General features: G+C 41.8%; 1 protein-coding gene and 1 long non-coding RNA gene across 4 annotated transcripts; one reads left to right on the top strand and one right to left on the bottom strand.

Annotated features, from left to right (window-relative positions):
• Positions 1–990: 990 nt before the first annotated feature.
• LOC147305491 (uncharacterized) lies at positions 991–17,732 on the top strand. Of its 2 annotated transcripts, none has more exons than XM_086277967.1 (7): positions 991–1,491; positions 3,873–4,208; positions 4,865–5,179; positions 5,746–5,838; positions 6,142–6,240; positions 17,257–17,297; positions 17,601–17,732. In XM_086277967.1, the coding sequence occupies exons 1-7, from the start codon at positions 1,452–1,454 to the stop codon at positions 17,718–17,720; spliced, it is 1,044 nt and encodes a 347-aa protein (XP_086134093.1). In that variant the 5' UTR covers positions 991–1,451; the 3' UTR covers positions 17,721–17,732. The 2 variants fall into 2 exon arrangements, with proteins under 2 accessions (XP_086134093.1, XP_086134092.1); XM_086277966.1 differs by lacking the exons at positions 17,257–17,297; positions 17,601–17,732 and adding exons at positions 6,929–6,966; positions 8,056–9,280.
• Positions 6,793–10,780, bottom strand: LOC147305492 (uncharacterized). Of its 2 annotated transcripts, none has more exons than XR_015126648.1 (3): positions 9,754–10,780; positions 8,082–8,255; positions 6,793–7,737 (listed from the first exon to the last, which is right to left on the bottom strand). It is a non-coding gene; the product is annotated as an uncharacterized LOC147305492 (long non-coding RNA). The 2 variants fall into 2 exon arrangements; XR_015126649.1 differs by lacking the exon at positions 6,793–7,737 and adding an exon at positions 7,753–7,991.
• Positions 17,733–18,793: the final 1,061 nt, after the last annotated feature.

The raw sequence follows: 18,793 nt of genomic DNA, 5'->3' as shown, positions 1-18,793 counted from the left end.
TTTGATTTGTTCCTTCATCCTGTTGATTTATAAAATTCATAACATGTGTGCTTAAACAACATTAAACTGTAGGTCTCCTGTCATGATCAGTTCAGTTATAATCATACTGAAATACCATTGAAACGTTTTTTTACCATGAAACATGAACCTGGGACAGTTGCCTACAAACACCAAGCAGGTAGTCCTCTGATTACATCAAACAGAAAACAGGCCGTCTGCTTTTAGGGAAAGAAAATCCGAGCGCACAAACAACAGGAGGCGTTCATTTCTAGAGGCAGTCGTAACTTAAACACTTTTCAGTGTATCTGTATTTTTAGCATGATTCAGATAACCTGGTCACAATTTGCTGGCTCCTAATTATGGCCAGTTCAATAAGTTGAGACAAATTGTTCAAGATTAGACAGTCCATCAAAGTAACCATCACAGTGAGGTCTCCTTTCAGGGGGAAAGAATAAAGTCTTTAACAGAATGAAGCCAGGCAGCAATAGGAAGATGATTCCCTTTATTGCCTCATTCAGAGTGTGTAACAGTGGGTGTGGTTCTGGAACAAACATCAGGTACATCAACCGTGGAACATAATGCGAACACTGACGAGGATAAACCCTCAGCCTTACACTGGAATTCAGCAACACTTCAAATGTTTCCAAAAACACAAGTTGCTCTCTCTCAGTCTCCGATAGGTCACAAATATCAGATTACAGCTGATTTATTTATTTAATTTGTTTAATATTAAACTTTACTCTGTCAAAAGATGTTTTTTCTGGGTCTCAGGAGGATCAGTTGGCTGAGTGTGACAATAACATTCCTGCATTCCTGGAACTGGAATATTGAGCTAACTGGAATAATGTTGGGATGTCTCATGTCGGACTGAGGACGTACTGGATGCTACACTGACTCGTGCGTCACCTTGTGGTTCAAAGTGGTATTACATGAGGCTGCCATGTAATACCACTTTGAACCACAAGGTGATTGAAATGTTTGATATAATATCAGAACTGTTGTTCTTTCATATTCTGTTCATAGATGTATTTAAATGTTCAAAGATTTGAAACTCATGTTAAACAAACTGTGAGAAGAAAGAAAGTCTGACTCTTTTCTAACATTTGACCCAAACTGTTTTTCTAAATGATCCCAAACTAAAGTTCTTCAGATACAGTAAGAGAAATGATTTCATGATGAATGATGATCATTGTTGGAGGTTTTGGTCACTGTGCTGAATTTAACAGAGTCAAGTGTCATCATTGTATTTCCACTTTGCACATAATACTATAAATATAAGGAGGAAGCCTGAGGCCCTGCAGCAGACTCACAGACGGATGCAGAGGGGAGGAGTGTAGAGGTGCTGTGGTGTTTGGAGGAGGGACTCCTTCAGTCAGAGAAGTGAGGCGTCACAAGTTCCTGGTTTCCAGTGAAGAAGAAGAGAGGCAGCAGTGAACCATCAGAGCCTCATCATGAAAGTCCGTCACACTCTGATCTGCTGCTTCTTCCTTTGTGAGTACATTCACTTGTTCTTTCTGTCACTCTCCTTCTTCAACATGTTTCTGTTGTTAAACATGATGATCAGAGTCAGCTATGAGTCACTTTCATGGACGCTTCTTCCATTCAAACTGCTTTTATTCATGATTTCATGGATGTGTTTGTGGCCAGTATGGACAGAAGAAACCATCACAGTGAGACATTCATGGACATGTTGCTGCTCACTTTGGCTTTAGGATTCGTCCTTTCAAAGATGGTTTCTTACAAGTGTTTGTTACGTCCTCAAAATAACCTGTAATATCAAAGTAAAAACTCCACCTGATACTTTCAGTTATTATTTGAAAATACAAACTTGTTGATCAAGTCAATGAATTTTTCTTTGAAAGACAAAAACACATTTTGTTGCTTTTACTGTTACATGTTCATGTTTCTTCACTGTGACTATTCACAGTTCACGCCCACAGTGCATATAGATTTGACAAAATGACATCACTTCCTGCAGACAAATATAAACCTGTGAGTGACGTGAGTGAAATCTGTCAGCATCTTCAAACCCAGAGTTGTGTGAAAAGTTATTTGCTAATTCTTCCTGTTTGTCCTGTTGGAGCTGAACAGAAATACGACTGCACAGAGTTTAAATGCTGGAATGAACTGAAATCATTCACATAAAGTAACTGACTCACATCAGCTGCTGAGTTTGGCTTCAGAGCTTTAAAATAGAGTCATAAATTACTCAATAACATGTCGTTCATTGCAAGTATTTGTTACGTCCTCAAAGAAAACGAAGTGTCTTGCCCAAGGACACAACGACCGAGACTCTCCAAGCCGGGGCTCGAACCGGCAACCTTCAGATTACAAGGTGAACTCCCAACTCCTGAGCCACGATCACCCTCAGTAAAACAAAGTTACAACAAATAAAAACTTCATCACTGGTTTTGTTGTTGCTTCATGAACTTTGACACCAGCAGTACATTTAAACTAAATGATGACATCACTTCCTGTGGATGAAACACATGAAAAACTTGCATGTTGAGCTGTTGCTTCAATCTCTCAACACATAATTACTACAAGTACCACACAGAGGAGCTATGAGTCATTTACATGTTTTGTTTATCTTCATCTTTTATTGTCATTTTATTCATGCGTTTGTGACCCGTGGTAGGTACCTATTTAAAATAGGACAGAGCCGTAGGCGCACAGTCAGTTTAAAAGATTTTTAATACAAAATAAAAGAAACAGTGTAACAGCGGCACCTAAAAACAATTAAAAACTTTACCTTATTAGAAACTATAAAACTGTACGATTGCCATGAGCCAGGACAAGCGCTGCGGGGAACCGTTTAAAAACAAATCGACATAGCACACAGGTTAAAAGTGGACGGCAACTCACACATGACCCCAAATGGGTAAAACACTGTAGAAAAAGGCAAATCTTCGGTGCCGTCTTCACTCAGGCCCACCGCTGTGCATGCAAAAGCGGGGAGACAAAAAAAAGGATTTGTTTTCCCTGCAGCGCCTTCACCGTCTGCGACAATATATATATAAAAAAAGGAGTTAAAATACTAAAAGGATCAATATCTGTGGTGCCTACTGATACAGAAAAAATTAAAACAAAAAACAAAACCATCGACAGCCGCAACAGTCAGTCTGTCGACTTACACCGGTTTAAAACAAATTAAAACACACTGAGGTATCGGGTCCTTTACCCGCAGCCAGAAATCCACCTGGCAAAGCAGCAGCTCGGTACTCTGTAAATAAAAGGCAGGAGATCACTTAGCTGGACAGTAAAACACAGGAATATTCCTCAACTGAATTGGTTTTGTTACCTGTCCACAAGTTCGTGTCACACCCTAATAAATGTGGGTCAGTGGCGATGAAGTCCACTATACCGTTCTCACGGGAGCAATGTTTCCCACCTACAAGGGTGCAAATAACTGTAAACCTCTGCCAACAGCCAGAGCTCAAGTGGTACATTTTTGTGTAACCTACCGTTCTAACAGAAGTTTAGGGGAAGACCCGTATCAGACTTTCATAGTTAAGAAACACCAACTTGCCCAACTCGGACCAAGCACTCGCAGTTTCAGGTTTGCAGAGGAATACCCAATTGCCCACACCTGCGCTTATAAAAGGAGCAAAGACCAGATCCGCCCACCAGGGGCGGTCCCGAGTCTCCAGGTCTCACCTGTCACACATAGGAAACATGTTCAGATATATTTTGAGTCGTGTCGACTGGAAGAAGATTTTCCACCACTTTAGACAATAAAATGTATTTGACATGAATCATTGTTGTTATTCAGACTTTAGTCTCAGTGTGTCTGTGTGTGAATGTTGTGATCAGACTGCAGCTTCTTACAGGAAGTACAAACAGTAACTGTTGATGGTTCATGTTTCCAACAGCTCTGCAGGATGGAAACCCTGAAGTCACCGATGCTCAGATTCTTCGCTATGGAGTCATTGGAGGAGATTTGGAAGCTGGATTCTCCTTTAATTCTCCAGGAACATGGAAGATGTTCTGCAGAGAAGAATGTGAAGGAGAAAACATTCTCATTAATACAACTGATGTCAGAGCTCAAACAGGCAGATACAGCATTGAATATGAAATAAAATCAGTTTATGTTTTATATGTGAGCATCTCAAAGCTGACTGAGTCTGACTCTGGACAGTACAGCTGTGGTTTGGCTGGATCTTCATCATCAGCTTCACTCAGACAGTTCGTGATCGTTGTTGCTGAAGGTGAGTTTCTGTTTCAGCTGTGGAAATGTTTAGTTTCTGTTCCTGAAGCAAAGTTTGAGTTTCACTGACAGCTGCTGACGGTTTAAAGAAGCTGAAGTTTGTTCTTCTGTCAACTGTTGGTTACATTTGGACTCCTCTAAGTAACCGATGAACTGCAGCTGGGACACGAGTGTGTGTGAATATTAGTGAGTGTGTCAGCTGATAATGATGTGAATGAAATGTTGATGTCAGAAACAGACGCTGATGAATGAAAGAAGATTTCCTGATGTAACTTTGATTTTCTTTGATGAGTTTTTGCTTCTGTGTCGTCGGTTTGATCTTTCCAAGAGTTCCCCTCACAGCAAAATGGATTCTTCCTCAATGAATGTGTGAAAATCACATTCACAACACAAACGTCCATCCAGACTTTAAATGTACTTAAAACCATGAAGGGTTCACAGTTTAGAGTCTATACTTGTCATAAAAGCTGATTTTCATGAATCCAATCAGTCTGATGATGAAGCCGTTTAAATCTCACTTAGTCCAACAGTTCCTCTCTCAGACTGGTTGAACTGGGCAGCTCCCAGTGTAACTGTGGATCAAACTGGAGTTATTGTGATCAGACTGCATCATCTTCAGCACAGATAGTAACTATTGATTGTTTGTCTCTTTAACAGCACTGCTGGATGGAAACGATGATCAGCTGAAACACTTTGATAAAGAAACTGGAAGCTCTCTCACAGTCGGATGTTCCTTTAAACAACCTGGAAACAGAGGGTTCTTCTGCAGAGGAGAGTGTGGAGGAAACAACTTTCTTGTTCTTACACTTGATAACAGAGCTCAGAGAGGCAGATACAAAATTGAATATGCTTCAGGAGTTCTGTATGTGAGCATCACACAGCTGACCAAGTCTGACTCAGGACGGTACAGATGTTTACTGAGTGGATCTTCCAGCAGTTCATTCAGAGACTTTCAGGTCACTGTCACAGACGGTGAGTTTTTACTGACATTAATCAAATGTTGTCAGAGTGGAGCTGTTCAGCTGTTCCTTATTTCCTGTCATATATCTGCTGTTCCAGTGGTGGATATTCATGTTGAACACGAGCAAAGTTTCTAATAATGAGCTCAGTGTCTGTACAGTGATCCCTGTGAGCCAACAGCTCAGGCTGCTCTCAGCACTCAGTTTATCTCAACATAGAAACAGAATTATTTAGAAACAAGATTATTTAGAAGTGTGAACTTTGTAAAGTTACTGTGATGGAGAGCAGGAATCAGAGTGTGGAGCTGGAAATGAACAGGTGACCATTAATGTCCCTAAATGTCTTTATTGTTTCCAAGAACCTGATATTTCAACATACATTCATATTTTATTTCATTGTTAAACTATTTTAGTGCATTTTTTTAATCTAACACTAAATTTGCCAAACTGTTTTTTTCTCAGTCAGTGGATCCATTTAAGGCTCGTTTGATTTCTCAGCTGATTTTTGAATCTTTGTGTTTTTCTTCTTCACAGCTCCAAACATTTATAAGTCAAACTTTCCTCTCTGCTCTTGTTCAGCAGCTGGACCATCAGCCACAACTACAGGAAGCTGCACACCTTCATCAACTTTGACTGGAAGCACTGAGCAGCCTGAAAGAGCAGCATCTGCAGGTACATCCATCTATGAGTCTGAGAGTAGAAACACTGACAGATTTTTTATAACCTGAGTGAAAACTGGTTTAATTATTATCATAATTACTCCTTAATGTGTCCTGTTATATGCTTTTCATTTAGTTTGACAAGTGACATTAGCAAACAATCTGAGGTGAATATGTTCTTTAGAAGCTGTAAAATGCTAAAGTAACACTAACTCTATTTCATATTATTTCAGTCTGTGGGTGATGAGTTCTTACTGTACAGCTCTATATACTGTACGCATGTCTTCAGCTTGTTGTTCTTCTCAATCTGCTGCAGATGTGCTGCTGGTTGTGGGTCTGACTCTGGCTCTCATCATCATCCTGTTATCAGTGTCTGTGCTGATATTCTGCAAGAAAAGATCCTCTAAACCAAAGGGTGAGACAGCAGGAAGCACACAGACAGACACACTCATCGCTCAGTTTGTATTTAATTCTTTGTGAATTAAAGCTTTGAAAAGACAAACACAACAACACAACCTCGACCCAGAAAAATCACTGAACAAAAACCACCTTAAGATCTGAATTCAGGTTAAGAGAGTGAACTGCTGCTCAGTTTAAACTTCCAGTTACACCTGGAAGTGATGTAATAGTTACTGTTACAGCAGCAGGTGCTAACATTAAACTGACTGTGATTTACAGACAGCAAAGCAAATTAAAAACAAACCAGAAACAATCATTTTATTACACAAATGAAAATGTAAAGTTTCACATTAATCATTGATAAATAGCCCAAAGCAGAGGAGTCACATGTGGCTAATGTTACAGTTAATTTATACTTAAAATACTATTCTGCCTTGATTAAATCTGCTGTGTGGCTCCTGCTAATGTTTTGGTCGAAAACTACTTAAAAATGACTTTTTAAAAACTGAAGGTTTCTGACCGGCTTCAGCATGTTGGAGGAGATGTGGTGGAAACCATCACGAGAATTTATATCCAAAGCCTGGCAGAAATGTTGTCTGAATCACTCTCTGAATAAAGTCTTCAGTGTCTTTGGTGAAGGTCGTCACAGATGGAGATCTGTCAGCACTAAATCATCAAAAATATTCTCTCTGATGTGTTTTCAGATCCTCCTGTGGAAACCGAGCAGGCTGCTGTCACAGAGGTGAGTTTGATCAACTTTACTCACAGCGTCAGAGTTTTGGTGAAATTAGTAAGTAGAATTTTATTAGTTCAGCAGGTTTAAAGATAAATATCACACAGTGTTGATAGCAGCATGCTAGAACATAAAAACATGACCTCAGAGACCTGCTGCAGACGTGTGGATGGAAACGTTCACTGAGTACAGTCATACTGTGACACAATGGGACTTAACTTTGTAATATTTCTTAAGTGATAAAAAAGGGTTTAACAACAGTCACCTTAATGGTTTCTGATAGATTTAGTACATGTGTCAAAGGGACTTTCCGTTACTTTACACACAAATCTGTCAGGAGCACAAACTGGGACTATTTTTTCTTCAGGTTGGAGAAAGTTATCAGTGATCCACCTACTGTACACAGGCTCTGCAGCTCAGAAACATTTTGGGGTTTGAGAGACATGCAGCTGAACATCATGTGTGTTAAAGTGCTCAGAATGTGCTGAAACAGTAAAGACCCCAAACAGAAGCCTGTGGAAGACAACAGGCAGAGGAGAATACTGAAATTAGAAGCCGCCACCTGGCACACAATGCACCCGACCCCTATGGCGCCTCCTGCGGGTGGTGGGCCTGCGGGAGGATGGGCCCATGTCTCCTCTTCGGGCTGTGCCCGGCCGGGCCCCATGGACTAAGGCCCGGCCACCAGACGCTCGCCCTCAGGCACCCTCCCCGGGCCAGGCTCCAGGACAGGGCCCCGGTAACCCTATCCCGGGCAGGGTAAACGGTTCCCTCGATGTTCTTTTCATAACAAAACATAAACAGGAAAATTACACACAAGTGAGGGGTTCATTTTTCATTCTTAAATAAATAACATCAGTCACACAGTGCTCACATTATTTATCACCTGTGATGCCCGGTGACAAACAGATGCCTGAACACACCGGCCCTTTAATGAACTGTTCTATTACAAGAGCGGGGCTCCGGCCCCACTCACTCAGGGCTGACGACGCACCTGCTCGTCTCGTCCTTTGAGTCGGTTTGTGTTAACAATCCTAAACATTATTGAAAATGTGGCAGCTGATCAACAGTTTCATCTCTGCTCGTTCTCTTTTTCAGGAGGGAGACGACTCGAGCAAACTCACCTACTCTGAGGTGAATTTTTCCAAGAGGACTTTTGGCTCTCCCAACGGAGCCTCGAGTGGTAACACTGGTGAAGTTATCTACTCTGCGCCTCGGGTCCATGTGAGCTCTGATGTCAGAGATGATTCGCTGTACTCGAGTGTAGCTTAGCTTCAAGCTGCTGCTGCCACGTTTCTCTGTGAAGGGACCAGAGGAAGCTCTCAGTGTAAATAATCTGATTCACACCAAAATCTGTTTGAATGGGATTTTATTTTAATGTAACAACAGGACGGTGACAGCGTGTGATTGGTCAGATGCTGTGATGTCATAGCTTTGTAAATTATGGTCACTGAGGGATTTTGGTGTTTTGAAGTTGAGCACAGGTCCAATCAGTGATCCTGTGGCAGTAAAGTGACTCAGTGAAGATGCAGGGAAATCTGTCAGACAGCTGATCTGCACAGTTCTTAAGTTTACTGAAAACATTTTCAGGATCAGAGCTTTTCCTCTCCTTCAGTCACTCGAGGAGTTAAAAAACTTTCTTCCTGTCATGTTCCATGTACACACACAGTTCTTTGCTAAATCTAAAGTCTTGAAATAATTCTTTAAAAAAAGAAAAACTTCTTGTCTTTCACAACTTCAGAGTCACACGAGTGAAGAAAATGGGGAAGTGTTCAGACTGCATGCTCAGCTTGGTGTCAGTTTAGCAAGATCAGCTTCCTTGATTAGCTTCTGCAAAGTGTCAGGCCGCTGTTTAAAACTGATGCTTTAATGTTTAACAGGACAATGTTTTACTGAAATAAACTTTCATAATGTAGAAAATCTTTAGCTTATTAAATCAAACAGTGGTGGAAGTGAGTGCAGAGCAAAGCTGCATTCGCTCCAACAAGCAGATCGGTGCTTGTTGGCTGTACCTGGATCAGCTCTGGATCTCTCCAAGTTATTGAACTCACTTCCACTGGACCTACGATCTGTGACACTGTTGGACCTGCCTGTGCATGCTATCTGTTTACCTTGTTTGAATTCTTGTATCTTACTCTGTGCTGTAAAGAGCTTTGTGACTTTTGTTCTTGTAAAGCGCTGTATTAATAAACCTTAATTACATTAATGAGAGCAACCACATCGACTCTACAGACACTGAATGTAATATTTACCACCTCACTTGTTAGCAGAGATATTTTCTCTTTGTTCAGTGTGAGAATAAAAGCTTTTTTCTATTTGATATCAGCACAGAAAATGAGTTTGTTTGTATTCAGTCACTGCTGTTGAGCAACAAGTGTCTTTCACATGTTTGTCTTCCTGTTCAGCTGTTTCTATGGCGACTAAATTTGCATGTTGTTATCAGAAGCTGTTCTGCACAGTTATTAAGAGGTTAACTGTCAGTATTATCTGTATGATGTGGACCAGGCCTCTTCCTCTCCATCAGTCCTCTGAGCAGTCATGTCTTTCACAACCTCAGAGTCAGTCACGAAAAGAAAAAGAGGATTTTCAGACTGTTACCCATCAAATATAAACTTGCTGAGTGCTGCTAATTGATAGAATAGAAATGTATCAATCAGCACTCAGCAGGTTTTTTTCTGCACTTTAGCAAGTTTAAGATCTTCATTTCAGCTCACTGTGTAAAACTGATACCAAATAATGTTTAACAGTGGAAGCAACTCCACTCTGAACACACGCTCACTGCAGGTCTGAACTGACCTGCAGACACTGCACCCGTCCACGCCTCCTGCTCCACTCTTCTCTGACTGGGCGGCTGTGGCTCAGGCGGTAGAGCAGGTCATCTACTGATCGGAAGGTTGGTCCTTCGATTCCTGGTGTCAGGACAAGTTGTGTAAAGTGCTTTGAGTGCTCAGAAGAGTAGAAAAGTGCTATATTAGAACCAGTCCATTTCCCATGACTTTTATGAACAGGACCCCAAAATACCTCAACTCCTCCATTCAGAGCAGCAACTTGTTCTTCATCCAGAGTGAGCACACCAGCCTTTTCTGGCTGAGCAGCGGGGACTTGGACTCAGAGGTGCTTAGTCTCATCCCAGCTGCTTCACACTTGGCTACAAACTGCCCTGAAGTGTGAACTTCATGACTGCATGATGAGACCAAGAGACCACATCTTCTGCAAAAAGCAGAGTGATCCTGACGCCAAGAAGGTGGAAACTATCTGCCTACAAATTCTCTTCATTAAAGCTGTGAAAGAGTTGGTGACAAACAGCAGAGCCTGGAAATGCAAACCAAGCTCTCACTATAGTTGTACAGGGACTGAATGGTCCTTCACATAAGCTCCAGGAGATAACAAGATGGTTCAAGGTTACAAGTCCAGAATAAAAAAACACACTTTTCCTCCATAATCTGAGCTTTAGCTTAGAGACGGACTCTTCTTGCCAGCATCCAGGTAAAGATCCACCCAGGGAGGCTGAGGAGTGTTGGAGCACATCCTCCATCCACAAAAAAGACTTCCAGACTGTGCTGCAGAGTCATGTACAACATCCTGAGCCTTGAGCAACTCCTCACTCTCTCCTTCCACAGAAAGTGTTGGTGGGATTGAGGAAATCCTCAAAGTATTCTTTTTACCATCTGATTATGTCCTTATTGTGGTCAGCAGCGCTCAATCACTGCTGCACGCAGCGTGAGCAGAAAGCTTCCCCTGAGGTTTCCTCTCAGGTCTGAGCAGGCACCATGTTCAGGGGCAGCAGGTCCGAGAAGCTCTGACACTGTGGAGTTTTTCAGGAAAATAACAATAATAATAATAATAATTGACAAACAAGATGGCGCCAGTGTGTACGGCAAGCCGTCTCTGGATCCGTCTTCCTGAGTGTTGTTTACTCTTTGCCTTCTTTCCGGATGTTACTGCTCTAATTGCCTATGATCGACAAACTCTTTTAAATCTTCGACCCTTGAATCATCAAAACCCGGATCTATATTGGAACTTAGGGAATTTTTCCCAGTCTCGAACAGATACTCCAACAGACACATACACCACACAAGAAACGACATAGGAAACGGGGTAAACGGAGTGGTTTTCGCGCTCGTATTAAAGCCTATTTAAAAGCACATGGAGTGATTAATTACCGCTCCATCATAGACATCTTGCGGCCCTCCCAGTATACTTTCAGACTGTGTCGCCATCGATGGATTCGCTATGCTGGCCAGCAAGCCCACTCGCTCCTACCAGTTGAGTGCCCACCTGTATGGAGCTGGAAGCGGGTCTCTGGAGGAGGTGTGGATCACAGCAATCTTCGCCAGCTAGGACGTGCTCTGCTAAACACTAGGTCACTGGTGAACAAGTCCTTCATTGTAAACGACTTTTTTCTCGCGTCAAGGCTGGACGTCCTGTTTCTAACGGAGACCCGGATTCGCCCTGGTGAGTCCTCTTCCTTTTCGGAACTTCTTCCACTGGATTGTGCTTTCTTTAACTTTCCTAGGACCGCGGGCAGGGGTGGAGGGCTACCCTCAGTTTTTAGAAGTAAATTCCGAGTGCGGCAACTGCCTCCTGCCTCGTATTCCAGCTTCGAAGTACAACTACTGGAGCTGTCCGTTTCCCCCGGACCCTCTGTGCGGTGGTGTATCGACCTCCGAAACGCAGCAAGGATTTTATCCGTGAATTTGCTAATCTTTTAGGATTTATCTTTTTAAATTATGATCGTGTCCTTATTTGTGGTGATTTTAACATTCATATATGCTGCGAGGAGGACCTATTGGCTAAGGACTTCCTTGCCCTTATTGACTCTTTTAATCTCACTCAGTGGGTGAGAAAATCAACCCACACTAAAGGCCATATGCTGGACTTGGTATTGTCGTATGGACTGGATATTTGCATCACGGACATTAATGATGCTGGGATTTCGGACCATTTCCCAGTTATGTTTGATGTTCAGTTATGCAATATGGAATTGAACTCTGAGGGTCCACTGTGCCTGTTGCTTATGATTAATTCTCAGGCTGTTGCACTTTTCTCTGCGGCCTTTGCTAACTCTGTCTGTTACGATGACATCCGTAATGCACCTCTCTCGGTTGATGGCGTAGTCAACTCTTTTATTTCTACATGTTCTTCTATTTTGGACACTGTGGCTCCAGTAAAGACTAAACGCCGTAAAACCTCTCGCCAACTAAATGAATCCACCCTCACTCTTAGACGTGAATGTCGTCGAGCTGAGAGGAGATGGAAATAAGATCAACTTCAGGGGTCCCTTGACATATGAGCCGGTCTAAATTTCAGAAGGCTGCCAAAATGGCAAAAACGTCTTTTTTGTCGAACATTATTGCAACTAATAGTCACAATCCTCGAGTTCTGTTCAAAATCTTTAACTCAGTGGTTAATGTCACGACTGAACATGGAGGGAGGACAGCAGGGAGAACACGCAGGGGATTCACGGAGAAATGCAGAGTACGCAGGGTGACACAGAGGATGAACACAGACGACGCGACGAGGAACAGAGGCAGACACACACTATAAATACACAGAGACACACTGGGAAATCACACACAGGTGGGAGACACAGCTGGGCCTGATCAACCTGACGAGACAGGGGAACACTAACACCAGGGACCAACAGGGGGAGCACAAACCCAGGAACCCAGCATCCAAAACCCCAAAACACAAAACAGCCCAAAACAGCCCACACATAATAATGAAAATAATAACAATAAATACACCAAACACAAAATCCCTGAGTCACGGACTCAGGATCATGACATTATGCTTACAATTACAGAAGGTAACAAAAGCAAGTCGTGTGCACACACACAATTTTCTTTTCTTGCTAGGTCAACTAACTTTAACCTCAGGCATATTTCACAGTCGAGCTTAAAATATCAATACATTTGATAGAAATACTTTTACTCACATAAATACTCTGGCATAAATTCACCACATTTCACTCTGTCAGTAATGAGTTACCTCACCCAAGACCGTGGAAACACAAATTTACTCTGACACCATGATAAAAATGCAGGCAGCTGCTGACTGGTTAATGATAGGTTTGTAGCTTAAACCTATTCGCTGGAACGTTCAAGACAATTCAACTACACAGCAAAAGTATTGAACACCAAGTAGGCAAAGTTCTTTGTGTTACTCATGCATGAGGGAGAGAACCACGACAAGTGCCGTTCCTTCGCTTGACCCCAGTCGCTCTCGACCGCTCCCCCGTAACACTGCTCTTTTATTGAGGTTACATGAATATACATGGGTCCATTAACATATGACAGATGTCTACATACAAACAAAGAGTACCTTGCCTGTGCGTTGTGTAAGTATGTATGTATGTGTGTGTGTGTGTGTGGGGGGGGGTCAGAGTGTGACCCCATAAAGACTTCCCTAAACCTGCTGGTCTGGAAGTCCAGCAGTTCATCTAAACAAAAGGCACTTAGCCTAAAACAGACATAGATACGTTTATCCTGCCACAAAACAATAAGAGAAGGTACGACCTCTCCCACGCTCCCAGGATGTGGTGTGAATGCCAGAACACTCTGGATTGCACAGAAAGTCTTTGCAGACTATTAAGGATCAACCCTCTACCAACATGACATTGATTATACAACTCCAAGCATATATGAGTAGATATTTCTAAGCATAAATGACAATCAACAATACAAATCTAACAGTTAATTTGAACATATACAGGTTCAAATTGAACATGCTCTTGAATTCTGGATTTAACAGGGAACCAATGAAGGGAAGCCAATACAGGAGAAATCTGCTCTCTTTCTAGTCCCTGTCAGGACTCTTGCTGCAGCATTTTAGATTAACTGAAGGCTTTTCAGGAAGTTTTTAGGAGTTCCTGATAATAATAAATTATTCAGGTTATCATCTGATTTCTTGTTTGTCCACAAAGGACGTGCATTTTTCAAATCTACCTAGTGGGACGAGTCACTACTGAATCAAGTGAAAGAAGGAACTGAAGTAAAAACATTAAGACTCATTAGCATCAAAGTATACAGCCAGACAAACAGAATCTGATATTTAGGTCATTTATCATGACACAGACTTTGTGCCACAGACTGCTCAACAAGCCTCAGATCTGAAAATGAAGCAAATATAAAGTGACTGAAGCCTGCATTCTTCTAATGTCCAGGAGAGGGACACTGTTTTGTTTGGAAATACAAGCCTCAGTAATGGCTTTCCTGGTGGGTTCTTAGTCCCAGTCTCAACTTCTCAATTAGAGGTCTCAAAGTCTCAATTTCAACTTGTATTTAAACTTTTTCACGTGCACATGAGTGAGTGTGTATGGATGTTGGCGTGTTTGTGTGACTTCCTGCTGCTCACAAAGTGTCATGTCCCCTCACCCCTGTATATGGCTTAGCTTCCTCTAACGGTTTACCATATACAAACACAGGTGAGAAGATAAAGAGCAGGGAGTAAAACACCCTCACTAAATAAGGACACCCAGAACCTTACTTGGAATGTCTGCAATAGGGCTTTGGAGTTGACGTCACGCCGCAATGCATTGTGGGAGCGCGGCACCATTTTCGGGGTCTACGAATCAAAACAAACACACTGTGTTGGAACGACGATTACAAGATGCTTAGAAGCAGCTCAAAAGAGAACGGACTGTATAGAGACCGATTTTGTTCAGAGGCGAAGCGGCGGTACTTGCAGAAAATAGCCTGCATTGGAAATGTGGACCCGTATGAAATACGGCCGTGGAGTAAAAACACTGAAGACCAACCGCTATTGACGTAGCCTGACATATTCTTGTACCTTATCTGTGGAATCAGCGCGTACAAGTCGTCATTCAAACAAAGGTAAGTCAGCTCGAGTACTGCGAGTGAAATGCGTTTGATTTCCCTGCAAACATTCAGATTAGTGCAGCATAAATTCATTCATGAGGGGAAATTACAGTGAGAACATGTGGAGGCTGTTAGAGGGATAACAGTGAGTTCAGTGCATTGATGTGACACTGTCATTGATTAATGACCTGCAGAATCTCCTTATTAAGTGATTCATAATTGTCACTTTATACTTTCTCCATCTCTAAAGTGATGACATCCTTGCATTACATCCTTTAGGTTCATTTTCTGCAGGCAGGTTTCTGACAGAACAGGCAGATTTACACTATAACCTGCAGCGATGGACACATAAAGAAATGAAAAATGACATGTATGTGCTAACTTTCTAAACATTTTGTTACATTTATGATAAAGTAGATTAAACACATTTGTGTCGGCCTTGGCTCATAGTTCTTGTCTTTAAATGAACTTTGTCTGTGTGTGTTTCAGGTCCTGCACTCTCAAAGACTGAATGAACCAGCGTTGCAGCCATGGGTCACTGTGAGCATCACAGGGAAGGTTGAAGCCGCCCACTGCAGCTGTATGGCCGGAGTCGCAGAGACCTGCAGCCATGTCGCTGCTCTTCTGTTTAATGTAGAAGCAACAGTGTTGATCCGTGGCACAAGGACTGTTACAGATGAACCTGCATACTGGGTTTTGCTGGGTAATATGACCAAGATACAGCCAGAGGTTGGCCATAAGATAGACTTCTCCTTATCAGCTGCCCAAAAAAAAAAGGCTCTTGATCAAAACATAAACAGACCATCTGTAGTGACGGGGAAAAGGAGCCGTTCCCAAAACAGAAAAACCCCACCTGCTACTGTGGAGGAGTCGTCACTGCTATAATGCCATCATGTTTTATCTAGGGGTCTAGATTTATGCCTGTAGTGCACTGCCGTGTAAATAATTTGCATTTACTGAAGCTGAAGAATTACAGGGTGATTTAAAGTAATCCCCTGTCATGTACTGACTGAGTCCCACTGTTCAAAAGTTGAATAAAGAAACAAACTAATTTTGCCTCTTTTTTTAAAATTAAAACCACTTTATAGAACATCACATCAGTTACAATGATGATGTCATTTATAGTTTACAAATGACAAAATGTTCACATAAAATCATGACAGTGTTTACATGATATCACCCACTACTAACATTACTTTATTTACTGTGTCTTTTGAAAAAATACAGCTATTTATACAGCAAAAACTTAAGAATATTTAACAGGAGCAGGTTTCATTTTTCCCTGGTTTTATTATCACACTGTTCACCAAACGCAGCAAACCTTCACCATCTTATCCAGGAGGGTCACCTCTTCACCCTCACATGGAAGAAGTAATCTGATTGGCATGGTGGTATGTTTGAAGCAGGTCCCTTGTGTAGCGCTGGAACCCAGTCACAATGTTTCATCCATTTCATGGGCTGGTTTGCTGCAATAATGCCAAATAATTAGCAACTCTATAGATAGAAGGTAGTTCTGCAAAATCACTCAGTAGGATGTTTGTTCTAATTTGCTATGAGCTCAGAGCGCATAGAAAATAAAACTAATAGGCTATAAAGATATGAACATATTTAGAACTTACCGGAATGAAAATGTCTGGAGCACCAACAGATATTTGGAGATGGAAGAGAACTGATATCAGCTCGTCTCACAGCTGCTATCCAGGCTAGACGCCTTCGTTTGGTAACACACGAGCTGCCTCATGTTGCTTCCAGGTTGGGGAAGAATGAAAAGATAAACCCTTTTAAACCCAGAACGAACCATGGCTGTTGTGTGTGCCTTCGCTCCTTTTTCGCTTGCACTTTGTTTAGACCCCCAAAATGGCGGATTGGGCCAAAATCCTTTCCACGCCCACCCCCGTGACATCACGCTCCAAAGCCCTATTAAAAAATGTAGCTAATTGCCTCCCCCACCATTCAACAGGCCGTGGAGGGGGACAGAAACATAAGAATGTCTTTGATCATGCAGTTTGAAACCAAGGCTTACAAATTTAAGTACAATAATGGCAACATTTAACAATTTCAACCTAACACCACCTATGAGCAGCACTTTGGCGACAGTGGGAAGGAAAAACTCCCTTTAAACAGGAAGAAACCTCCGGCAGAACCAGGCTCAGGGAGGAGTGACTGGGGATGGAAATGTTGATTGTTTACATTGTTTTAATATTTATTGTAATGTAAATGATATTTCACCACATTATGCTTACCACTGACTTCAACATTAGTTAGATCCCCCCTAAACCCACCCACATACACATAGACACACACACATGTGAACTTAAAAAATATAATAGTAATAGTAAGTATGGGGTCTTCAAAACAGGAGTGCACAAAGCCAAAGGTGATGTTACAGGAAACATAAGTATGTTCTGTCCTCCAGCCTCACGTGCACTTTGAATGATTGTTCCCTCTAACAGAGGAACATCCTTTGTTTGTTCCACAGGTTTGAGGACCAGAGGAAACTCAGAGGGCACAAACATGGAGGTGACTTTCTTTCTCTTTGGTTCCTCTCACTGTTGACAGACTGCTACTGTAACAAAGAAATAAAGCAGTCACAGTGTGATGGTTCAGTTTGTAGACTGTTCCAGAAATTACAGTCCAAGAAGGTGAATTCAAACAGGTAGGTGACAAAAATGGCCGCCCAGACGGAGACTCCAACAACAAACAGAGACACTGTTGTCTGAGAGGTTCAACGAGGCAACGTGGAAATATTTACCAGCACAAATGATTTAACCAAGTCAGAGTCTCTTCTTTTTATGTGAAGAAGACAGTTTGTCTCTGTTTCAGGACGTCCACTACGAGAACTGTACTCCAGGTTCTACACGTGAAGACTCGACCTACCAGAGCCTCGATCCAGCCGGCAGGGACCAGGACCAGACCTACTCTACACTCACACACCACACATGAGACTCTCTGGATTCACACCTGGGTTTGTTTTCTGATTCCAGGGTTTCACTCAACATTTTCAGTGTTTAAAAAAAAAAGAAAATCATAAATTAAACAAAAATAAAAGAAGAAAACTGAAGCTTTCTAAATCTGTATAACAATGACAGTGATGGCTTTACTGGAAAAAAGCTTCCTTTCAGTGAAAACCATGAATCAGTTTCAACACAGACACAAAAGCTGTTTTACAAGAAACATCCGTCCTCTGACACCTCACTGCAAACATGTGCTTCCCACTTCACCTATAAGTACATGTTTTGTTTTGTAACCATTAACAGAATCCTTGAGGATTTAGGTCTATACTGAACAGCATGTGGAGACAAAAGGGTTTTTCCTTCCCACTGTCACCATGTGCTTGCTGATTGTTGGGGTTTACTCATCTCATAAAACGAGCAGCAACTGCAAAGCTGAGAGAAGAATTTATAAAATTAACAGATAAAGAGATTCCCATTTTTATTTTCAGCCAGTTTCCATTTTGGAGGGAAAAGGTTTCAAACTCGTCCAGGCCTCAAAGCTCACCTGTGTTCTCCCTGGTAGAAATAAATGCATGAAAATAAGGCTTTAATGAAGACAAGGAATGAACACTTCACTATTGAATATTACATCAAATAAATATGGTCAATGGAAATAATGAATTATGCATTTGCTTCACATGGCGAACAGATTTAGGCATTTACATACAAATCTCTCCAAATATGCATAAAAGCAATAAAATATACACCACTCACTACTCATCAAGATGAAACACAATTCAAACTTACAAACAAAGCTTCTTCATGGCATAACAAGGTGGATGACGAAGGATTAAACAGGGAGACGTCTGGTATGCCTCATTGTGCAAATCCCAATACAAAAATGGCTTCCTGCATTACCCCACTCTAAACATCCAATAGGAAGGAACAAGCCAAGCCACAGAAAAATTCACTTGGTCGCAGTTTCCAAGCTAACCACTAGGAGATGCTAAAATTTTCAACGGAGCCATATATATAAGAAATGATTAGACAGGAAGACGTGGCTTGTCGTTCTTGAATACTCCT

Source organism: Aulonocara sp. 'chitande type north' Nkhata Bay, linkage group LG20 (assembly GCF_057382095.1).
Source record: "Aulonocara sp. 'chitande type north' Nkhata Bay isolate Kocher_YH1m ecotype deep benthic linkage group LG20, A_spYH_male_GT1.1, whole genome shotgun sequence".
Classification (NCBI taxonomy): domain Eukaryota; kingdom Metazoa; phylum Chordata; class Actinopteri; order Cichliformes; family Cichlidae; genus Aulonocara; species Aulonocara sp. 'chitande type north' Nkhata Bay.
This window is presented reverse-complemented; position numbering and strand designations above follow the sequence as displayed.